The sequence below is a fragment of the Heptranchias perlo genome, chromosome 1, assembly GCF_035084215.1.
Source record: "Heptranchias perlo isolate sHepPer1 chromosome 1, sHepPer1.hap1, whole genome shotgun sequence".
NCBI lineage: Eukaryota > Metazoa > Chordata > Chondrichthyes > Hexanchiformes > Hexanchidae > Heptranchias > Heptranchias perlo.
In genome coordinates, this window is record NC_090325.1 from 70,051,461 (window position 1) to 70,076,912 (window position 25,452).

Genomic DNA, 25,452 nt, shown 5'->3' on the forward strand with positions numbered 1-25,452 from the left:
TCTCTCCAAGGTGTTGATTTGTGCTGTGGTTTGGTTCCATGGACAGTAGCCTGTTGCCTTGCCCAAATGGCCGTTTGTGTGTGAGTTGGCAGGGCAAAATTGGGTAGATAGTCCCTGATGATGCATCTTGAGTAGAGGGATGTCATTGTTGAGCCTGATTTTATCTTCCCCCTATCCATGGTAGAAGCTGGGTATTGAACCAGCAACCTGAATGATCACCCTTTACATTTAGTACCTCACAGGATGGTCTGCTTAGCTAACGGGAGAGCTCTTGTAGTCTCTTTTTATGGTTGGACTTAGTTCAGTTGGATGCAGGTCCACAGCACAACTAAGTTGAGGTTGCAAGCTCCTGCAGCTAGTAGAGGGAGACTTCAGGCTGAACTTAAAATGAGCATAGATCCCAGAAGTGAAGGACCCAACCTACTATGACACCCAGGGCTCGATTTTAGGGTCGGGTTTCCTGCGGGTTTCGAGCGGGGGGTCCCCAAAAATCCCGATATGCGGTCACGTGACCGGATCGCACCGCGATCCCGACCACTTCCGGGTTCCCCGATGACGTGCGGAGCTGCGTGCATGGCCCCCGCTGGTGGGAATCCCGCAGGCAATTAAAGCCAGCGGGGTTCCACTTGAGAGTACTTACCTTGCTTGTTGAGGTCAGTTAATGAGCTGAATCAGCTGTCAAAAGAGGAAGTGTGGGATTTTACCTGCATCGCAGAGTGTTTCACACACTGGGGGAAACAGTCTCTCTCCAACCAGGCGTGTTGCAGCCAGCAGCCTGTGGCAGGTGCCGGTGCACCCCACGGGGGACAGCCCTCACCCACGCAGGAGGCCACCGCGTCACATACGACAACACCTGCCCTCCACCACCCCCCGCCAAGCCAGAGGACAGACCGACACGAAACCGCAGCCCCAGTCCGAGGAACCACCCACCTACCCTGCACAACCCCTCAGACCAACACCTGCCAGATGGGTGGTGCGTGGACACCCTCTGAGGACGAACAGCATGACCAGCCCCAGCAGCCTCGCAGTCCACGCCGTCCGCCGCAGAGACGTGGAGCCCCCCAACACGGTGTTGTTGCACACCCACCTGCACAGCAGGAGGGAGGGCTATCGCAGAGAGAGACGCATCGCAGAGGGCACTACCCTCGCCACAGGGTCCACAGACCGAGGCGCAGCTCCCCGGACCTCTCCGAGCAGCAGTGCACACGGAGGCGCAGATTCGCTCGACATGTAGTCGTGGAGATCTGCAGGCTCTTTCATGCCGAGCGGCTCCTGGCTGGCCCCAGCACCAACTGCTTACCTGTCGCTGTCAAAGTCACCACTGCCCTCCACAACTTCTCCTCCGCATCCTTCCAGGGTGCAGCTGGCTACACCTCGGATGTCTCTCAGTCGTCTGCGCGGAAGAGCCCTGCAAATACACCTGCACCTACTCTGCAGTAACACGATGGGTGGCATCAGTGGTGGGTCCTCATAGTGATACCCAGGAGCGGGCATTATTGGACACAACAGACAGGATTCGCGGAGACATGGCAGTGGTGGTGCCAATATAATGTGTGCTGTTTGTTGCTCTGAAATTCAATATAGGTAACACCCATGGCAAACCCTCCGACACCCTTGTGTACCCCCTTCATGCTCACGAAACATTTGCCTTACGCTGCCTACTGCACATATGTGATGCATGCCCTGTGGCTGCAGCACAGGTGGTGGCAGGTTGAGTGAGGCTGGCCGTGAGGGAGATGCACGAGAGGGTGAGTATGGGATGGAGCCATGAGATTGTATGAGGATTGGGTCGCGTGTTAGTGGCAGGATGAGTACTGGCGAGGTGAGTAGGTGGAGGTAAGATGAGGATGGGGTTTGAATGGGTATGAGGGGTGATGTGACAGAGTAGTGTTGGCGGTGCCGAAGGAGATGTGGGGTTGGGGCAGTGTTGTGGCAGATGGAGTGTAGGGGAAAGACTTCGTGTTCTCACTGTGGCTGACCTACTGAGGTCATTGCAGCGCCTCCTGCACTGTATGCAGGTGGGCGATATGTTGGTTGCGCAGGTGACACCCTCTGCCACCTCGAGCCAGGCCTTCTTGGTGGCAGAGGCTGGCCGCTTCCTCCCGCCCGCCGGGTGGAAGATCTCTGTCTTCGCCCTCCTCCTCACCCCATCTGATGATACCTGGGGTGAGGCATCATTAAACTGGGAGCAGCCTTCCCCCTGGGCTGCTCCATGCTGTAATTTGTTCCATTGGTTGCAGCATCTGTCAGTGGAGGACTGCCCCTTTAAATAGAGCGCCTCCAGCTGACAGATCGTACTGCGCATGCGCAGCCCGCCCGACGCGCAGAGCAGCAGCGCGGACCCCGGAGGAGCAGGTAATTGATTCTTATTAGTGTGTTGCCTGCTACGATCGCGCGGGCAACCCACTAATTTCACCGAGCGTGTTGACCACGCTCCCGAAACCCAACCCGCCGGAAACCCGCAGGCCTGGTAAAATCGAGCCCCCAGTGTCTGGAGACTTGGTTCCCTTTTACATTTTTAGATAAGTGGCAGGGAATCCAAAGTAATGGTGATAGGTTGGGAGGAGGCAGAGAAAACTTGTAAATGGGTGGCATTGATGTCCCCTTGTGCCCTGGGTCATAACAACTAGCAGAGTATCATTCTGTTGCAGTATCAGTGAGAGCAGCTACTCCTTGCTATCTTGACGCTGCCGACTAAATAAAAAATTGTAATTTTGCTTTCTGTAGTGTGAGGAAACGAGCTTACAGTTCTTAAATTCTCCATTATGTCTTAATATTCAGTTGAAATTCCTGGAACTGGAAAATTCTTTGACTAATGAAAATTTAATTACTTGTTTTAAAATGGTATGCCTTGAACTTTTTGTGCATATTTTTGTTTGCCATTTATTTGTGGTGGTTCACTATACTGTGCAGCTCCAGTAGTTGCACATGTTAAATCACAGCAGCTGCTTGCTGCAGAGCTTTCTGGTACTGAAGATCTGCTTTAATTGTCCCTATTGTATTGCCAAGAAGATTAATATGACAGAGTAGATTTAAGCTATTTCAAGTCAACGTTGGTTTAATCCTTTGAATGCTGTGTGTAATGCAGCTTACAGTTTACCTTTTATTTTTGCTAATGTAACCTTGACTGTTTCATGGGTGGAAAACTAGTCCATAAATTTTGCTCGTGCTTGCTTGAAGTGTTCTGTATTTTGTCTTCAGCTTCCCAATTACCATGGCAAGTGATCAAAAAATGCTGAAAGATTAGTTGTGTCTAAATTAGTTGTGCTGATTTTTTTTTTACAATTCTTAAAAAATTTATTTTCTCAAGTATTATCTTTGTCCTTCTTGCCCCTCCTCTCTCTGAATATAAACGAAGATAAACTCTAATGTTAAAGTTTCTGGTCAGGTTCGTTCCTGTACAGAAACGTTTCAGAATTGGAATTTTATTTGGCTCGGTTTTCTAGTTTCCTAGTTATAAGATTACTTTTAACAAATCCTATTTGTTTTGGAACTGTGTAACACTATTATTGTGTTTCAAGAAATCGGTTTGTAAAAGAAGTGAGACTTTGCTTCGCATGTGGGCAAACAATACATCTGCTAACATGGGAGACCTCCTACTACCTAAACTGACAAGTTGCAATGTCCAACTCCTTCATGGCTTGCACTACCATGGGTTGAAGTGAGGGACGTGCAGCTATGGCTCTGGAGTGGTTTAGCATGCTTGGTAATGAATTCAGTCATTTAAAGCAACTGCTGAAGAATGCAGAATTTTAGAGCTCTTGAGTGTTGAAGCTGTTTGGAGGGTTTTCCCTCCCTCCTTTGTTTTAACTACTTTTATCCAATACTATCAGCTCTGTCTTTCTGCGTCTCTCAAAAACAAAGCAATAATTTTTCATTCACTTCCATGATCGTGCTTTAATTGTTGACATCTTTTGTAATATTAAAGGAAATATGTATCTCGTGATATTGTAATTGCACTGTATGGCATGAAGATAAGATGCTTGGCAGGGTGACCAGTTTGTTTATTTCATTGTTGATAAATGCTTTCCTCTTTCCTTTGTAGGATTTCACTTAAGTGGTACGGTAACTGAACCTGCCACGCAGTCGGAACCAGAAACTGTTTGCAATGTTGCTATCAGCTTTGATCGTTGCAAAATTACCTCAGTGACCTGTGGCTGCGGAAACAAAGACATCTTTTATTGTGCGCACGTTGTAGCACTCTCGCTGTACCGGATTCGCAAGCCAGATCAGGTCAAGTTGCATCTTCCCATTTCAGAGACACTTTTTCAGATGAACCGAGACCAATTGCAGAAATTTGTTCAGTATTTGATCACAGTACATCACACAGAAGTTCTGCCTACTGCCCAAAAACTAGCCGACGAAATCCTCTCCTTGAATTCCGAAATCAATCAAGTACACGGTAGGTTCTGCATGTTGACCTGGCATCGATTTTCGCTTTTTATTGTGCAGAAACCTGCTTTTTCCATTGTATTGATATAAACTTTTAAAGTACATAATTGTGGATTGTGTTTCAGCATTTGTTCAGGATTTTAAAACTGAACAGAGAGTATTGAGCAGGCAGTCCTAAATCAATAGTGATTGTGTGGTTCATGATGGTCTTCCATTCTGTAAGAATTGCCAAATATATCTGTAGACAGTCTCTGTGCGGTTTGGATTTAGTGAACTCTTTGCTGACTTATTTTGGTTTGATGTACTGCCTACATTTCGGTAGCCTTTATTTAGTCAGTGTGGTAAAATGGTTTGTACAGCCAGAAGGTCTGTTGATTTAATAGGATGTAAAAATATCTTTTTTCGCTTGCCTCTTCCTCATGGCTTTCTACTTTGCCTATCAGATCTTTTATTTTATCTGGCCATTTAGGCTTTAACCGTTCTGATTCCCTGCCCCCCCCCCCCACCCCTACTTCTGGTTAATTTTTCTCTTCCCTCTTCTGTTTTTTTTTCTTGCTTCAGTAGTCAGTTTCTCTCCCCTCCTCCTAGTTCCAACATCTCTTGCTTTTTTTGTTCCAGGCTCTTGTCGTGATTGAATTAACATTAAGGCCTTTAGAAAAGCACCAATGCAAATTGCCAAGGGTCCCTGATTTTAGGATTCTTTCCTAGTGGCTACTACTCAGCAGGAAAGACCAAGGCTTGGATTGAGGCCCATCGATGTTTTGCAGTAGATTCTGTGGCATTTTCCCATGGACCTTGTGGTGGTTTCATGCAGCATTCTTGCCATTTTTGGCAATTATTTTTGTTTGCCTTACAGGAATGTGAAATTATTTTTCAGAGTGGGAAACAATACAATTCCCCCCCCCCCCAACATTGTTCCTCACTTCTGTCTTTTTCCCCGCACTTTGTCTTTCAACCAGGAAGGTCGGATTATCTTAGCTGTGGTCTGCCGGGTGAAATTGGCCCCCCCTCCTTCCCAACATGTGATTGAATGCCTATTTGTAAATTATGTTCCCATTTAGTTAACCTGTTACACTCTTACACAAACGGCAGGCACAGAAGATTCAGTCTTCTGACCCTCTGGGTAAGGACTTCACTGCCAGAATTACTGGGTTGACATTTCTCCCATGGCACGCCATATAGTTTTTTTTATTCCTTTAATGTTAGAACTGAATTAAATTTAATAAAACATCTAAGTTTATTTTTTTGATGGATGAAGGTGCCCCTGACCCAACAGCAGGAGCCAGCATAGATGATGAAAACTGTTGGCACCTGGATGAGGAACAGGTCCAGGAACAGGTTAAACTCTTCCTCTCCCAGGGCGGTTACCATGGATCTGGAAAACAGCTGAACTTGTTATTTGCAAAGGTATGGATTTTTACATGTCTCTCATCCTGCAGCTGATGTGTATGTATGGCCTGCAAGGTTCCAATCAATACTAAAACTGACAGTTCACAAAAAAGTAAATCAAATAATAGAAATGACTAAGCAAAGAAGTAAGATCACCTCTGATCCTGAAACATTAGCATCTGATCTATTGTACCCAGATTGATTTATTGATAATTTGTTGTTCTAATGTTAGTTTTTTTAAAAAAGGTGGTCTTCTATGATTTTCATTTTAAAGGTGCCTAATCTATTGGAGTTGCATAATTGTGTATCTAAAGGCATTTCAAACTATTTATTTAAAATTAGTTTAAAATATGTATTGATAATAAAAACAGATTTGGCTTGTTTTAAAATGCACCAATAAGATCCTTTGGGTATGATTTCTTTAAGATTCTTCAGATTATATGAAGATAAGCCCTTATTAAAGAATTCAGTTGCTGACTGTATCAAAAAATAACTCCTAATTAATGTTTTCATGGAAAATATCTCTTGGTGGTCTGTGATAAATATAACATTTTCAGTGCTGATGCTCAGTACTCGATTTCTGTACAAACTATGAAAGTGTATGGCTTATCTTAAAGCATCATTAGCCTATTTAGAATAGATTTCACTTTTTCAAAGTACATCTACACGGTAGCATGGAGATGTTGAATGTTACAGTATAATCATATGGTACAGCTTAATCTGAGCCATGCACACTGTGACTTGGTGCCCTGACTTTAAAATGCAAAGACGTAGACTGCTACTGTTTTTTTAAAAAAAATCTTCAGTATAATGGTGTCATACTTCCTTTCTTCTGGTATTTTTTTACAAGTATATTCAAAGATTGCAGAGTAAATATACCAATCCTGCGATCCTAGCAGGGATCGTTGTTCAAAAGGAGTGTGGGTCAGAGTTAGAGCTGCAACACTGTTAAACCGATTTTATCTTTTTTTTCCCTCCATGCCCCGTTCCTTATGAGCACAGCTGCCCACTGGGAGTGCAGGATCATTGAATTGTCCCTTGCATTTTGACCTCATTTTTTGAAAATAGGCTTTATTTAATGAATCTCTCTTTCGGGGAAGATAACTAAATGGAGAATTTAAGCTACTAAGTTATGAATTACAAAAGTCTGCCTTGTTTGTATCCCTGTTTGCAAAAGTCTTGTCCACAACTATAGGATTTTGTTAAAATAGGTACATTGTGAAATCTTTCACAGATTAAAGCATTAGAGAATGTCTAGCTCGTGCCGCGACATGTGCATTGGAATGGTAGAGTTTGAATTAACAATGCAATTTTCCCCTGAGCCCACCCACATGCTGAGTTCGCTGCCTCGGTTGTTCTGGGATGGGACTCTACCAAGTAGAGGCCAGGCTCTTCCCACAGTGAAAGGGGAAGTTCCAAGGTAAACTTTCTCTTTTCCCTTCCATTGGCAGAGCCCTGGGTTCAGGTTGGCCACTGGTCCTCCTTCCGGGGTTGTAAAAGAACCATGAAAGTCGGATGTAAGGAAAGTTGCCCCTTTTTCATTTATTTATTTATTTATTTATTTATTTTAAAAGTAACATGCTTCACCCTCAAATTGATTTACAATCAATCATATGGTGCACTATATATTTTTTCCCTCTTCTCAAAACACTTACTCGTGCTGAGGTACAGGCAACAGCTGTCCTCTGGTACCTTGCCTGGATGACATTTCTCATGTGTAAGTCCCGATGATGAGTGTTGATTGGCTGTTTGACTGTGGGGGCATCACAGCTAAATCAGGCCATTCGGCCCAACCAGTCCATGTCCGCATTTACCCTCCATGCAAGCAAATATGTCGAATCACATTCAGCAAGACTGTTCTCTCTCCAACCCCTTTTCCTTCATCCACCTATGTAATATAATCTTGAATATTGACATAGTTTATGCTTCAGTCACTAACCCTGGAAGTGAATTCCACAGCCTCGCAACTTTCTGTGTGAAGAGGTTTCGCCTGCCGTCTGTTCGTAATCTCTTACATTTAATCTTGTATCACTGGCCCCTCGTTCTAGATCCCTCAACTACTGGAAACAGTCTGCTTCTATCTTTCCTGCCCCATTCTTTCATAATTTTGAAAACTTCTAGTCATTCCGTAATCTGCATTGCTCTAACAAAAAAAGACCCAATTTTTCAAGTTGTTCTTGGTATTTGTATTTCCTCATATCGGGCAGCATCCTAGTGAATCTGTGCTGTACCCTTTCTAAAACCTTAATATCTTTCTTATAGTGTGGAACCCAACATTGCACACCGTACTCTAACTGCAGGTCTTATTAAGGTTTGATACAGGCTCATCATTACTTCTTGGCTTTTATATTCTGTACCTCGTGAGATAAAACCTACAATTGTGTTAGCTTTTTTTTTACGAACATACGAGTTAAGAGCAGGAATAGGCCATTTGGCCCCTCGAGCCTGCTCTACCATTTGATAAGATCATGGCTGATCTGATTGTGACCTCAACCCTATTTTCCCGTCTACCTACTATAACCTTTGACTCCCTTGTTAATCAGGAATCTATCTAACTCAGCCTTAAAAATATTTAATGGCCCTGCCTCCACCGTTTTCTGGGGAAGGGAGTTCCACAGACTCTCAACCCTCGGAGAAAAAAAATCTCCTCATCTCTGTCTTAAATGGGAGACCACTTATTTTTAAACTGTAGCCCCTAGTTCTAGACACTCTCACAAGTGGAAGCATCCTTTCAGCATCTACCCCTTCTAGTCCCCTCAAGATCTTATATGTTTCAATATTATAAAGGATGTGATAACAGGACACTTAGAAAATATCAATGGGATTAGACAAAGTCAAAATGGATTTATGAAGCGGAAATCATGTTTGACAAACATACTGGAGTTTTTTGAGGATATAACTTGTAGAATAGATAAGGAAGAACCAGCAGATGTGGTGTATTGGATTTTCAGAAGGCCTTTGATGAAGTCCCACATAAAAGGTTAGTGTGCAAAATTAAAGCATATGGGATTGGGGGTAATATGCTGGCATAGATTGAAAATTGGTTAACAGACAGGAAACAGAGAGTAGGAATAAATGGGACTTTTTCGGGGTGGCAGGCAGTGACTAGTGGGGTACCGCAGGGATCAGTGCTTGGGCCCCAGCTATTCACTATATATATCAATGAATTGGATGAGGGAACCAAATGTAATATTTCCAAGTTTGCTGACTACACAAAACCAGGTGGGATTGTGAGCTGTGAGGAGGATGCAAAGAGGCTTGAAGGCGATTTAGAGAAGTTGAGTGAGTGGGAAAATACTTGGCAAATGCAGTATAATGTGGATAAATGTGACAACATTGACTTCGGAAGGGAAAACAGAAAGGCAGCGTATTATTTAAATGGTGATAGATTGGGAAATGTTGATGTACAAAGGGACCTGGGTGTCCTTGTACACCAGTCACTGAAAGCAAACATGCTGGTTCAGCAAGCAGTTAGGAAGGCAAATGGTATGTTGGTCTTCATTGCAAGAGTATTTGAGTACAGGAACAAGGGTGTTTTACTGCAGTTATACAGGACCTTGGTGAGACCACACCTGGAGCATTGTGTGCAGTTTTGGTCTCCTTACCTAAGAAAGGATATACTTGCCATAGAGGGAGTGCAGTGAAGGTTCACCAGACTGATTTCTGGGATGGCAGGACTGTCCTATGAGGAGAGATTGGGTCGACTCGGCCTGTATTCACTCGAGTTTAGAAGAATGAGAGTGGATTTCATTGAAACATATAAAATCCTGACATGGCTAGACAGACTGGATGTAGGGAGGATGTTCCCCCTGGCTGGGGGGTCTAGAACGAGGGGTTACAGTCTCAGGATACGGGGTAGGACATTTAGGACTGAGATGAGGAGAAATTTCTTCACTCAGGGTGGTGAACCTGTGGAATTCTCTACCACAGAAGGCTGTGGAGGCCAAGTCACTGAATATATTTAAGAAGGAGCTCGATAGATTTCTAGACACAAAAGGCATCGAGGGGTATGGGGAGAGAGCAGGAATATGGTATTGAGGTAGAGAATCAGCCATGATCATATTGAATGGCGGAGCAGGCTCAAAGGGCCGTATGGCCTACTCCTGCTCCTATTTTCTATGTTTCTATATTTCTATAAGATCACCCCTCATTCTTCTAAACTCCAGTGTATACAGGCCCAACTTGTCCAACCTTTCCTCATAAGATAACCCCCTCATCCCAGAAATCAGTCGAGTGAACCTTCTCTGAACCGCCTCCAAAGCAATTCTGTCCTTTCTTAAATAAGGAGACCAAAACTGCACACAGTATTCTAGATGTGGCCTCACCAATACTCTGTACAACTGTAGCAAAACATCTCTACTTTTATATTCCATTCTCCTTGCAATGAATGACAACATTCCATTTGCCTTCCTAATCATTTGCTGTACCTGCATACTAACTTTTTGTGATTCATGTACTAGGACACCCAGATCCCTCTGTACCTCAGAGTTCTGCAATCTCTCCATTTAATAATATACTGCTTTTCTATTCCTCCTGCCAAAGTGGTCAAGTTCACAATTTCCCACATTATTCTCCATCTGCCAAATTTTTGCCCACTCACTTTATCTATATCCCTTTGCAGACTCCTTATGTCCTCTTCATAACTTACTTTCCTAATCTACCTTTGTGTCATCAGCAAATTTAGCAACCAAACATTCGGTGCCTTCATCCAAGTCATTGATATCGATTGTAAATAGTTGAGGCCCAAGCACTGATCCCTGTGGCACTCCACTCGTTGCATCTTGTCAACCTGAAAATGACCCATTTATGTCTACTCTCTGTTTCCTGTTAGATAACCAATCCTTTATCCATGCTAATATGTTACTCCCTACACCATGAGCTCTTATTTTGTGTAGTAGCCTTTGATGTGGCACCTTGTCAAAAGCCTTCTGGAAATCCAAGTACACCACATCCACAGGATCTCCTTTATCCACGTTGCTTGTTACTTCCTCAAAGAACTCTAATAAATTAGTTAAACACTATTTCCCTTTCACAAAGCCGTGTTGACTCTGCCTGATTGCATTGAGATTTTCTAAGTGCCCTGCTATAACCTCCTTAAAAATAGATTGTAGCATTTTCCCTATGACAGATGTTAAGCTAACTGGCCTGTAGTTTCCTGCTTTCTGTCTCCCTCCTTTCTTGAATAGAGGAGTTAAAATCAGATTGGAAAATAGCGAATGTAACGGCTTTATCAAGCTGGGATACTGGGGTACTGCCTTTAATATTCTTGTATCCCCAAGTCCCTCTGCTTTTCCACCACACCAAGCCTACTTCCATTAATTAAATTTTTTAACCCAAGTGGATTCCTTCACACTTGCTGACATTCAATTCCATCTGCCATTTTTTTTAGCCCATTCCCTAATCTTATCAATATCCCCTTGCAATTTCTTCTGGTCTTCTAAAGAATTAACTATACCTCCTTTTGATATTATCTACAGATTTTGACACCACTCCCTGTTGGCCTATATCCTTATCCTTGATATATGCAGTGAACAGAGGTGGCCCCAGAATTGAATCCTAAGGGATGCCACTTCCAACTACTCTTTTTCAAAAATTGCCCTTAACTGCTTTCTCTGTTTTCTCTCTTCTAAGAAATTTTTAATCAAGTTTGCTATCCTCCCCCCTAATTCCATATCCTTTAATCTTCCCTAGCAATCTTCCATGTGGTACTTTGTCAAAGGTTTTCCTAAAGTCCATGTACACTACAGCCGCTGCATTTCCGCTATCTTCCATATCTTACAACCTCAAAGAATTCTGAGATTTTTCAAGCACAGTCATCCCTTTGAAATCAGTGCTGGTTACTTCTAACTTTTTTTCTTTATCTACACATGTGGTAATTTCATCCTTAATTAAAGAGTCTAAAAAAAAATTTCCCTACCGCAAATGTTAAGCTAACCGGTCTGTAAACCTACTAACTGGGTTAGCTCAGTCGCCCTTGTCAAAAAAAAAAAAATGGGTACTGCATTGGCCACTCTCCAGTTCTCTGGCAGACATCCGCAGTCAATAGAGCAAAGAAATATAATTCCTAGGGTCTCTGCAATTTCCTCCCTCAAATCCTTCAGGATCCTAATTTATCTTTAAAAAAAATTTCATTTATCTGTGGTAATATTGCTCATCTCACTCTCTAACACTTTTTAGGATTTCACATTCTAGCAGGGGTCAGTGGCTAATGGTTAGAAGTGGGGAATGTTCAGGTAGCTGACTTTCCCCCCCCCCCCACCTTTAAGCAGGTACCCAAAAATGTAGGCGCAATAATTTGGGTGTTCTTGTAAATTGTCATGTTTCTCCTGATCGATCACAGGCAGCCATTGCTGTTGCAACACCTTTTTCTACTATCCAAAAAAAATGCTAAACTGCATTTGTGTGGGACTATTTCTTCATATCTGATAACTGTGGCAATCAATAGCACAAATTGGGGAAAAAATATTTAGGTGGAATAGCACCCATGCCCAGGGTAATAATACTCCAGTAGTGGCAGCACCAAGGTGAAACTGTTCGAGAAGCCTCTGTTATAGGAATGGCTTGTTTTATTGAGAAAATAACAGGTCAAGGATTGCCTTTTGTTCTGACATCCATTTTAAATGACTTTGGCCAACTAAATGGTATTGGACAATGGAAAATCATGTTGAGGTTTTTGCATTCTTGTTGGAGGCTGCATTCATGATAAAACTGCTTAGCTGACCCTAGCAGTTCATTCAGGAGAGTGTCTTTGTTACAATTATTGATGGGGAGATGAGAACCTCTAAACACTTATTAAACAAATGCATGCTTTGGAAGAGAAATATATAGATGGTCCATGACGTCTGCAACTTCTACTTTAATAAATTGTCTGTTTGACAGGTGCGGGAGATGTTGAAGATGAGGGATTCAAACGGTGCTCGGATGTTGACATTAATAACAGAGCAGTTTATGGCTGACCCCCGTCTTTCCCTCTGGAGGCAACAAGGAACGGCAATGACTGACAAGTATAGGCAGCTCTGGGATGAACTGGGTAAATAAGAGTTCTGTGGAAAGAAAGTTGTTGTTTAAATTGGAAACAGTATTGTGAAGTGGGGGCATAGATTTTTTTTTTATCATGTTTTCTGTGTATTGGAAAACATGATAAATATCCTAATAGACAACATCTAGGCCTGTTGGGGACCAAAGTGAAAATCTTTGTTCTGTCCCTAAGAACTAAGACAGCATTAATTAAGTCTCTGATTTTCTTGGGTTACTGTCAGAATCTTTATGTATCTTTTACTGTCTATCATCTACAAACTGGCCTCTGAATTATGAATGCCGACTATGAAGTGAAGCTGTGTCACTGCAGAATGCTTGTTTCTGTACTCGTGCTATTCTTTGTAATCAGCATGGTTTCATTCATTCAAATATTTCTAGCTGAAATCTTACTGTAGCCCTCAAGGGAGTAAATGTGCAGGTTTTGCTTAAATGTGATTAATTTCAAAATTTTTCTCTACCATTTTAACAAATCAGCTTGTCGAATAGTACTGCACAATGATGATTGCTGTGAATGTCATGAAAAATGTGACATGGGAATATGGTCTGGGTTTTTATGGTAAATTATAAGATTGAGAAAGAAATAGATTTATTTGTTGTATTGCAGAATAAAAGTGTCACTTAATACAGAGATGTGCTGCCTTCAGTGAAAGCTCTCTGGAAGAGAGGAAAAGAAAATACTGTATAAATGCTGGAAATTTGAAGTAAAGCAGAAAATTCTGGATATGTACAGCATATCCATCAGTAATTGGAAAGAGGAAATGTTTCAAATGTAGACCCCCTCATCACAAAGATTCTCGGGAACTTGAGAACTTCATCGGGTCTGAATTATGTTTCTAATCTGGAGACGCCTTTTTGTTTGTAGACTTTTTTGTAATCAGTGTTCTGATGCACATTGCTGTTCAATGTATCATTTACAAAAACTTGAAGCGGCAATGCTTTCATTACTATAGCTCATCGGCAGATCAGCAGCCTGATATTCGTGCTTGTGCTTCACTCAGATGGTTGGTTAATCTCATTTGAGTGTTGGTTGATCTCAATTTAGAGTGGAGTTGAGGAGCCTAGGAGGGGGTACAGCGCAGATTCACCAGAATGATTCCTGGGCTTAAAGGGTTAAATTGTTAGGCCAGCTTGCACAAACTTGGTTTGTATTTCCTTGAGTTTAGAAGTTTGAGGGGTGTTCTAATCTAGGTGTTTAAAATGATTAAGAGATTAGATAGGGTATATACAGAGAAACTATTTTATCTGGTAGGGAATCGAGAACAAGGGCATACTCTTGAAATTAGATCTAGACCGTTTAGGAGTGAAATCAGGAAGCACTTTTTCACAGAGTAGTGGAAATCTGGAACTTGCTCCCCCAAAAGGCTGGGGATGCTGGGTCAATTGAAATTTTCAAGACTGAGACAGATAGATTTTTGTCAGGGAAGGGTATCAAGGGATAAATCAAAGGATGGGTAAATGGAGTTGGGGTACAGATCAGCCATGATCTAATTGAATCGCAGAACAGGCTTGAGGGGCTGAATGGCCTACTCTTGTTCCTATGTTCCCAGCTAATTGTGGATGGAGGGTAGAAGAATTTACTAGTGTTACCCTTGCTTTGTACTTCAACCCTTACTGGCTGGTTGTGGAGGAATCGGATTGCCAAAATGACAAGCTTGAATTAGATAAAATGAGGATTAAAATAGTTAGCCTTCACTGAAGTACTATTTAATTAAAACTATTTTTTAACCAAGAGTGACTATGGTAATGTGCCTTAATTCCTTAATTAACCCCCAATTTATCTGATATCCTGTACAGTTCAAACATGGTGATCATATCCTATTGGAGGTTTCAAGATTTGTAACTGCTACTTTTATATTTTTGCCTCTCTTTCTGCAGATTTAATATTTTTTTCATGTATCCATCTGTTATGTTGCATGATTCTTTTTTTGTCCATTTTTCAGGTAGGATTTGAAAAAAGGTTAGTTTGTGGCTTAAAGCAAAGTGTATTCACACACTTAGGAAAAAAAGGCACTGAGACAAGGTGGTTAAGTTGTTAATGAGCCAGATTAAATGTGGTTTCCCCATAGGCTAATAAATTGATTTATTAGCCTATCTCAGCAATCAATAGATACCTCCCACCCTTTGTGTTGGGAAGTCACTGTTCCTTTCTGGCTGTGAACAAATGGGGGGGAAAAAGCAGATAGAGACAGTCAGTAAGGTGTGCAAACAAAGCTCCAAGGGTAAGCATTGGCCAAGTTCAGAAGGTGAATGTATGAGGTTAGTTAGAAGTTATTCTGTTTGTCAAGCAATTTGCCCACTGATTATTTTATATTGTTACACAAAGACAAACTACTATTCGAACTGAGTGAATCTGATCATCATGGTTGCTCTGTATATTCATTCATTGAAATAAAGCAACTTAACGATTCATTCCTGGCCTTGTCTTACCAAGTGTTTTCTTGGTCTGCCTTCAAAGAGATTGAAGCAGCATATGCTATCATATGGTTAGATATTAGACAATACCAGCATCCTATCCCCAGTGCAAGATGCTCAGACTTTTTTACAGGAGTGACTAGCACCACTGTATCTAAGAGAATATCTAAGGCAAACCTAAATTTGTAACACTACTTTTTTGACTGAGAGGAGGAGGGAAGCAATTACATAATTCTTGGATTTATGTAGTGTCATTCATATTGAAGTTTTTCCAAGCTCTATACACAATTATTTTTGAAGTGCTGTGACTGGTTATCCAGCTCAAGGCTGTTTTGTGGGATCTTGTTGGCAGGGTGGTTGCTACATAACAGTCAATCTCTTTCGGTGGTTTTGATTTAGAGGGAGGAATTTTGGTCAGGACACTAGAGAACTTCCTGGGCTTTGCTATTGGATCCTTAAGTTGCACCTGAGGAGGCAGACAGGGCCTCACATTAAAGTCTCATCTAAAAGGTAACAAACATTTAAAGACCATTTGACCCATTGAGGTTCATTTCCAATTTGAGGAACCTGCTCTATGACAAGGCACTGATGTTCTGTACCAGAATGGTTTTCAAAAACAAGGGGCAGGAGAATGTAAATGGACAAAGGTGGTTTGCACAGAAGTAAACTTTAAAAATTTTTTTTACTGCCGAGCGGGAAATTCTCAACTCTGGGAAGATGCCTAGCAATGGTCTGGTAGAGTACTGACTGAGGAGGGGAGGCATTGAACAGATAGCAGTTTTTTTATGTTAATCTTAACTCATTTTGGTGCTTTTATAAATCTTAAAGCACAAAAATGGACTTGATATATCTGAAAATAAAATGTACTGTAAAATAAACTTTTAAAAAAATCTTTTGTATTAACCGAATTTTGATTGTCTTAAAACATCATGAAAAATAAATCTTGTGTAAATCTCATTGTACTCATGATTTTATAAGTACAAAGTATTTGCTATCTTGAAATCAATTTTTCATTTAAAAAAATTTGAATTATTCCAATATTTGAATTAAGCATTGTAAATGATTAAACAGTGAAGAGAGAATTTAGTTCTTAAAAACTTGAATTATCAGTTAATTTGAATTAGGCAACTTTAAATTAAGACTCTTTCATTTTAGTAGTTTATTTGAAATAAATGATTTGGTTGTTATAGAATCATAGAAAGTTACAACACAGGAGGAGGCCATTCGGCCCATCGTGTCCTTGCTGGTCGAAAAAGAGCTAACCACCTTAATCCCACTTTCCAGCACTTGGTCCGTTTTATAAATCTCTAAACTTTTTTAAAAATTTGTTTTTGGGATGTGGGCGATGCTGGCAAGAGCACATTTATTACCCATTGAGAAAGTGGTTGTGGTCCTTTTCCTTGAACAGTTTGAGTGTTGCTGCAACTATCCAAGTGAGTGGTGAGTATTCTATCACACTCCTGATTTGAACCTTGTAGATGGTGGAGAAGCTTTGAGGGAACAGGAGGTGAGCTCGTCATCAGAGTACCAGCCTTTGTCCTGCTTTTGTAGCCATCATTTTAATGGGCTGATGCAATTCAGCTTCTGGTCAATGATGACTCCCAGAATGTTGATGGTGGGGTACTTGGCCATGGTGCTGCCATTGAAGATGGCTGGGCTTTCTCTTGTTCATCATTACCTGACATTTGTCAGCCCGAGTCCGGATGTTATTTAGGTCCTGTTGTGGGCTGGCATAGGCTGCTTCATTTTCAGAGGAATTCTGAATGGAGCTGAACACAGTGGAATTTTCAGCAAACAGCCCCATTCCTGACCTTATGATGGAGCGTAGGTCATTGCATTGTAAAAATTAAAACACTTAAGTATGCAGCTCTTTGGTACAGAATTTCTTTTTCTAGCTTTTGAGGTGTGGCCAACCTTTCAAACTTGATCTAAAAGATGGGCAGACTCATTGCATTATCACTGCTTGACCAGTTTCATCTGCTGTTTTGGTCACTGTATTGCCCTTTTACAGTTCTTGAAAACTATTCGATATCTGAATTCCATTGGCACTGACTCGCTGAAGGAGGTGATTGGATGATTATTGTTCATGCATAAAACTGTTAGCCCAAGTCTAAATAACTCTTCTAGCATATGTGTCTTTCTTAAAAAGTGAGCCTCTCTCTTGCCAAAATGTCTTTCTTTTCAATATTTCCAATTACCCGCCCTTGGGATTTCCATGCCTTGCACCATCCAGTGAGGCTGGGCAGGCTGGCATCCTGTTCCCAGTAATCTGCTAATGTTACTGTATGATTAGTTGCTAGGAGGAGTATGGGAATGGTCCAGGGTGACACTGCATTTCAGGCTTTCTTTTTCTCCCCTGCTTTGCTGGATGGATGATTGCCGGTGGATTTGTTTGCTCCATTGTGTGGCACAGCACCTTGGAGCTGCAGTGCACTCTGTCCATCCAACGACAAACATTGTCCCCGGCATTCTGAATTCTTCCTTATTGTAAATTGCTGCAAATGACTAAACTCTTGAATTGCCGCCTTCATATTTAAATAGCTTCCAAGGTACGAATTGTACAATACTTTACAAAAGAATTTCTAGGGACCACTTTTAAAGTAACTGAATTTTGCTGCTGCTTGCAAAAAAAATTATGAATTTTTTTAAAGGAGATATTGATGGGATTGAATCTGGATGAGAATAGAAGTTTACAGTGTTATATAGATAATAAACAGATGACTAGAGAGGCTATAAAGTGATGGATGCATATGTATTACACATATGGTTCAAGTCAGATTTGTTTTAATGGATGCTGGGTTGTCAGTGTGTTTGCCAGCGTTTTAAGATCTCGCTATCAATTTCTGCTTGGTGAGAAAATTGACGTTCCTGCACAGAAATTGGTAATTCAACAAAAACTTCAATTTTATTACTTTTCTGCTGGAATTGTAAAAACTTGGTAATGTCTAATGCATTCGAGAAAACTTACAAAGACCAAGGGCCTGATATTAGGAGGGTGGCAGGTTGGCAGCAGGGGGTCGACTGGGCGCGTGAGTAACGCAACCAGTGAAATCGGGGTGCTCCGCACGCAATCGCAGCTTGATTGAAGCCACTTACCTTTGCTTTCGGGTTTCGCGCTGGAAAGCTGCGCAGCGGGCGGACTGCGCAGGCACATCATAGGCTGTCAGCTGGAGGAGCCCTATTTAAAGGGGCAGTCCTCCACTGACAGATGCTGCAGAAAATAGGCAGAATTACAGCATGGAGCAACCCAGGGGGAAGGCTGCTCCCAGGTTTAATGATGCCTCACTCCAGGTCTTATTGGATGGGGTGAGGAGGAGGGGGAGGACAGAGATCTTCTCCCCAGCGGGCGGGAGGAAGTGGCCTGCCTCTGCCACCAAGAAGGCCTGGCTCGAGGTGGCAGAGGAGGTCACCAGCACCACCAACATATCGCGCACCTGCATACAGTGCAGGAGGCACTTCAATGACCTAAGTAGGTCAGCTGAAGTGAGTACACTTACTCATTCCCCTACACTCCATCTGCCACATCTCCTTCTGCACTGCCAATACTACTCTATCACATCACTCCTCACACCCACTCAAAGCTCATCCTCATCTTACCTGCACTTACCCACCTCGCCAGTACTCATCCCACCACTACCACTCAACCCAATCCTCATACAATCTCATGGCTCTATCTCATACTCACCCTCTCATGCATCTTTTTCACAGTCAGCCTCACTCAACCTGCCACTACCTGTGCTGCAGACACAGGGCATGCATCACATCTGTGCAGTAGAAAGTGTAAGGCAAACGTGTCGTGAGCATGAAGGGGATGCACAAGGGTGTTTGAGGGTTTGTCATGGTTTTTACTTATATTTGATTTTTGAGCAACTCACATTACATATTATATTGTCACTACTACTGCCAGTTCTTTGCGAATCTTGTCTGGTTTGTGCAATAATGCCCTTTCCTGAGGATCACCATGAAGACCCACAACTGATGCCACCCATTGTGTCACTGCAGAGTGGGTGTAGGTGTAAGGCTCTTTTGTGCAGACGACTGAGAGGCGTCGGCGATGTCCCCGGTGGCACCCTGGAAGGATGTGGAGGAGAAGTTGTTGAGGGCAGTGGTGACTTTGACAGCAACAGGTAAGAAGATGGTGCTCGGGTCAGCCGGGAACAGCTCAGCATGAAGGAGGCTGCAGATGTCCATGTGGTGAGAGTAGTGCCCTCTGCGACACATCTCTCTCTGCCGTTGCCCTCCCTCCTGCTGTGCAGGTGGATGTGTCACAGCACTGTGTTGTGGAGCTCCATGTGTCAGAGGTGGATGGCGTGGCTGGCAAGGCTGGTGATGCTGTTCGTCCTCCGAGGAGGTCATGACTGCAGCTACGGCGGCCCCCGTCCGGAAGAAGTACGTTTTGAGGGGGTCCGCAAGGTAGATAAATGTGTCTGCACACCGGGGTAAGTGTGCAAGTTTGTGAATTTTATTGTTAGGAGGAGGGTGGTGGAGGCCAAACTTTGTCCAAAGTGACAGAGTGGCCTCCTGCAATGAGTGAGGGTCTCCCCCCACCACCTGTCAAATGGACCTTTGCAGCTGCCACAGGCTGATGGCAGCAACATGTCCATTTGAACTGAGAGTGTTTCCCCCAGTACGGGAAACATTCTCAGTTGTTTAGAAAATCCCACCCCTCCTAAAATATCATGTTAATCAGGTCTCTAAACGACCTGAAGTACCTACTTAATTAGTTTAAGTGGCATCCCACCGGCTTTAATTGCCGGCGGGAGTCCCACATGCGGGGGCTGCGCGCGCATGTAAGCGCGTCACTGGGGAACCCGGAAGTGGGCGGGTTGGAGCTGGGATCCAGACCTGCCCCGGAAATCCCCGATTTTCGGATTCCCCCCCCCCGCCACAAACCCGCCGGCACGGGGGTCCGAAAATCAAGCCCTAAGTGAGAGGAGGGCTGCAGTCATATTGCAAAATAATGTAATGCCGTTTAGATTTAGGGGAGGAAGAAAATCACACGTTGGAAGAAAATGATGTCGCCTTTTGGCAACTTCGTAGAGTTTCTCACATACAGATTTGCAGTGCCTGTTATGGCAGCAACCAGCAAGATCCTACATTTTGCGCGCACAAATATTCCACAAACATTAATGAGATGAGCGACTGACTGTTGATTTTGTCTTGGCCAGAATATTGGGAGCACTCTCTGCTACTCATGGGATCTTTTATGTCTAGATTTGTCGTCTTTAATGTTTCATCTGAAGGGTGGCAGAGGCACCCAACATCTCTGAGGTGGTTGTTAAATTTGGAGATGACGTCAAGTATGGACCATTCTTTGTTCGTCCACAGTGCCCTTTTATTTGCTGTTGAGACCTGGAGGCCCTATGTTCTAGTTCAAAGGTACAAAGCCTTACTGCTCAGAAAAATGTCTGGTTCTCAACTGAGTAACATATTGCCTGTTTCCCTCCTTGAATTTAAAAAAAAAATTAAGGAATAAAGACACCACCATACACTAGTTTTAACTTCCATTTATAAACCTGCATTATTAATTTAACAAAGATCCCATTGTACACTTGGAATGCAGTTAGTTTAAATCTCAGCAATTTTGTGGAGCTGGACTGTTTATTCTAGTGTGTATTCATACAATGTATTCATGTTTTTAAGCATACCTGAGCAAAGGATAACCCTCTAAGAAACATATTACTATACCATCTCTGCTCTGTGCTATACTGAGCTTGATGATTATTTGAGATGCAATGTGTCCCTTTTATATGTGTAGTATTTAATTTTCATGCCTTTATAGCCCAGCAGATATGTTCTTTTTGTTTGAGATAATTTTGAGAACTTGCAAAGAGAACAATGGATTGTTTGTTTCTAAACAATTATAATATTTCTCAAAATATTTGTTGGGTGTTGATTAGGGAAATAGAGTTGAGAGCATTGTTCTGCTCCATGGAATGCTAGGTCATATGTTCGCAGCCAAGATTCTCAATATTTTGAGCTCATAATTGTGCCAGTTGGGGAAGGTACTGTGTGCAGGTGCTCCCCATAATGATTGAGGGCTTGTCTTGCCCTCAACTGCTCTCATGCACCATCTATGTTATTGACTTAGATGAAGGGACCAAGGGAAATGTATCTAAGTTTGCTGACAGTACAAAGGTAGGTGGGAAAGTAAGCTGTGAGGAGGACACAAGGGGCATCATGCTGGCGGGGGCAGGATTTGCAGGTGCGAAACCCGGAAGGGAAGTAGGCGGATCGTGACCATAATGAGGCCAATCAATGCCTTGTCCAGGTTTCTCCCCCAGCAGCCAGCCTGATTGACAGGCCTGTCGGCAGAGGAGCTACACATCTGAGAAGAGGGAGGTGGGACAGAAAGAGAGAGAGAGAGAGATCTCGTCGGCTGTTGGGAGAGACATCAGACATCGGGTGGTGGGGGTGAGGGGTGCAGATGACCGATTTTAAGGTATGTTTATTTTTTACAATGGGAAATGTAATTTTATTTAATTTATTTAGTCTTTTTTATTGATCTGGCCCTTCCTGCCTGGTTTCACCGTGAGATAGCCGCCTAGGTAGGGTTAAAATCTTTAAGTGTACAAAAAATAAACTGCTTTAAGTACCTTATTGAGGCACATTTGCCCCTTTAATTATCAGCCGCCGGATTTAATTACAGGCTGGACTTCCAGCTCCCTGATCCACACGCGCACCCAGGTGCGTCTGGGTCGTACATGTTTTTCAACGGGTTGGAGCCAGGGTTCCCTCCCGCTCCATAAAAATGCGATTTTGTTTGTGCCCCCCCTTGCCCCAAATCCACCCGGACTTGGCAGTTAAAATCCTGCCCAAAGAGTCTGCAAAGGGATATAGACAGGTTAAGTGAGTGGGTAGGAAGGTGGCAGATGTGGAGTATAATGTGGGGAAATGTGAAGTTATTCACTTCGGTAGGAAGAATAGAAAAACAGAATATTTTTTAAATGGTGAGAAACTATTAAATGTTGGTGTTCAGGAGATTTGGGTGTCTCTGTACAAGAAACACAAAGTTAACATGTGGGTACAGCAAGAAATTAGGAAGGCAAATGGCATGTTGACCTTTATTGCAAGGGGGTTGGAGTACAAGAGTAAGGAAGTTTTGCTACAATTGGACAGGGCTTTGATGAGAACACACCTGGATTACTGTGCACAGTTTTGGTCTCCTTATCTAAGGAAGGGTATACTCGCCTTTGAGGCGGTCCAACGAAAGTTCACTAGATTGATTCCTGGGATGAGAGGGTTGTCCTGTGAGGAGAGATTGAGTAAAATGGGACTATATTCTCTGGAGTTTAGAAGAATGAGAAGTGATCTAATTGAAACGGATAAGATTCTGAGGGGGCTTGACAGGGTAGATGCGGAGAGGATGTTTCCCCTGGCAGGAGAGTATAGAACTAGGGGGCATAGTCTCAGGATAAGGGGTCGGCCGTTTAAGACTGAGATGATGAGGAATTTCTTCACTCAGAGGGTTGTAAATCTTTAGAATTCTCTATCGCAATGGGCTGTGGGTGCTGAGTCGTTGCGTCTATTCAAGGCTGAGATAGATAGATTTTTGGACTCGAGGGGAATCAAGGGATATGGGGATTGGGCGGGAAAGTGGAATTGAGGTCGAACATCAGCCATGATCTTACTGAATGGCGGAGCAGGCTCGAAAGGCCATATGGCCTACTCTTGCTCCTATTTCTTATGTTCTTTGTTCTTATGTTATGTTCTGGCTGGCTATAGTTTAGCATTGGCAGAGGTGAGAACAGTTCTTTCTCTAGGCTGAGGAGTGGTACTTGCTATAGGAGAAAGAAAAATAGAAGAGGATATAACTTTAAATCATGAAGCAGTCAGGCAGGAAGGGGCAAAGACCTTCATACAATTGACATGTGAATCAAGCCCAGTAATTATGTGCAAGAGCATTACTTTTCCCAGAAGTAAAATGCTACAACAGTGATTTTAATGGCAATTGCAATCTAGTTTTAATGTTTTCCACTCTATAATTGTTCTGAGGTCATTTGGGCAAAAATCCCTGAAAGGATGAAGTGGCTATTGACCTTAATCCTGCTGCAAAGAGCATTGAAATCTTCTGGTGTGAATTGAATGGGTTCTTACATAGGGTGGTTATATCTGTTGATTCCTTAAAGCTCAGTGCTTTCTGGTCTATATGTATGGGGTCCATAGATAGCTTGGAAATCAAGTCAACCTTTTCAGTGCCAGCTCAGTGACTTGAGGCTAGATAAAGTTGCTGCTCTGTGACTGGCGTTATGATTCTGTGCAATAACAAAAGGTGACACATAGATTGCAGGAGTGAATAGGCTTTCCATGTAAGCAGAATGGCTAGGTTAACTCTGTGCCCTAGTGACAGGATCACATTGCTTCGAGGCTCTGCTTTGGAATTAAATGCTGAGCACTGCTAGATACCAGGCATTGCAGTGAAGCTGATTTTTTTTTTGTCAGCAAATGGGATCTGCAAGTTAATTGGTGTTTCTGCAGGCTTCTGGCCGTGAAATGAAATTGGAAGCCCTTTAGCCACATGGAAAAGCAGGACCTGAATACAAATGTCACAAGTCACTGTCAGAAGCCAACTGTGAGACAATCGCTTTCCCACTCTGATGCTAGATCATTATAGATGATTTGAATATGGGGATTTCATTTGAGGCAGAACGTCCCATTTGCCATTCACAAGAGCATGCTGGAGTTCTGATGTCCTTGTGGTAAGATAAATAAAGGGAATCATTAAACCTTATCCTTTTGACACAAATAAACCTATTGTGTGGTGGCAGATCTTTTCTGAAGGAACTGCTAGTGAAAGGGTTAAAAGAAAAATGCATTCAAAATGGCGCTGCAAAACAACCATTTATTGCTTTAGTGTAGTACGAATGAATTATTATACTTGTCATTCCTAAAGCCAACCATAATTGGAGCAACTACTGTTATCAAAGCTGGGCCGTTCTCATGACAGCCTAATAAAGCTGAAACTGTTAAATTAAATCCCTGATGCTTAATCTGATGAAACCACTGAGGTAGGAGAATATTAGATGAGTGTCTGCTATTCTTCAGTGTGATGGACCCCCAAACAGCTTGTCAACACACTAAGATTACAATAACAGATTTAACGGAAGACTAACTCTGTCCTAACAAAAATTGGAAACTCTAGCCAAGATCCCATCTTTAGGATATATTGCTGAACACTCCTCTGTTTTCACTTGCCTGTTATTTTAACTGTATACAGTCTTTGTTTTGTTTGCAGAGTGTTCAGTTATTTCCATTTTGTAGAATCACTTGAGAAAAACGCTTTATGAAAAGGAAAAACCATAATTCAGTTCTGTAGGCAAATTTTGACCTGATTTGAACTATTATTAATGTAATTCTGTCAATTCTCATCTTTCTTCTGCTAAATAGTTGACAATTCAGGTAAATTGTTTTGATTTCATTTGGAATTACATTCATTTTGTATCTAATTGTCTGAAGTTTCACCCCACCCCACTCCATAACCCCAATGGGTAAAACACTAGAAGAAAATATTTGTGTGCACGTGTATATGTATGCGTATGTGAAAAAACATGTAATGAAGTCTGATAATTTACTTCAACTTGGGTAGTTTTTAATACAGCATGTAGTCTGTTTTCAGCAAATGAAAGGAGTGTAGTTTGAAAAAGGGCAATGATTCCCACTTGCCGTGGATAGCACAGGTAATCTATTGCATTAATCAGCAGCCACTGTAAAATGCATGGGGGGTGATTAAACTATCATACACAATACAATCAGCTTGAAGCAGATGTCAAGACCAATACATCAAAGTTTAATTCAATAATGGAGCGAATTAGGACAAAAAATAAAACATTCGGTTGTCTAAGGACCCTGAGTCCACGGCAGATTGCTAGATTGCTTCATGACTGGCTTTTCTGTGCTGAGGCTGCATGCCCTCAGAGCTTGCCTGCTGTACACGATCAAGCTTTGTCTTTGAAGAAAAATGTAAATTTATAGCCACCCAGAATAGTGATAAATTGTTAGTGTGCAGTGTTTACAGTATTTCAACTGTACCCTTCATGTGGTTACATGAAATTGGGTATATTGCCCTCAAACCCTTCTATAACTGGTGTCAAAAGACACCCACAGATTTGTAGTCAAAAATTTGTAACTGAAGTGGCACAAATGTTGGTAGTGGCCCATTGATTCCTGAGTTAAACATCATTGTTGCAAACTCTTGGGGATCAGCATAATAGCTCTTATTCA

At 42.4% G+C, this 25,452-nt stretch overlaps 1 protein-coding gene across 2 annotated transcripts in view; it reads left to right on the forward strand.

The window, feature by feature from the left end:
* LOC137323084 (zinc finger SWIM domain-containing protein 6) overlaps positions 1 to 25,452 on the forward strand; it is a 173,763-nt gene that overhangs the window by 105,407 nt on the left and 42,904 nt on the right. For both annotated transcript variants that reach the window (XM_067986493.1, XM_067986500.1), the window contains exons 2-4: positions 4,046 to 4,402; positions 5,651 to 5,799; positions 12,661 to 12,811. In XM_067986493.1, the coding sequence (XP_067842594.1) occupies positions 4,046 to 4,402; positions 5,651 to 5,799; positions 12,661 to 12,811 (657 nt within the window). The remainder of the gene's footprint in view (positions 1 to 4,045; positions 4,403 to 5,650; positions 5,800 to 12,660; positions 12,812 to 25,452) is intronic.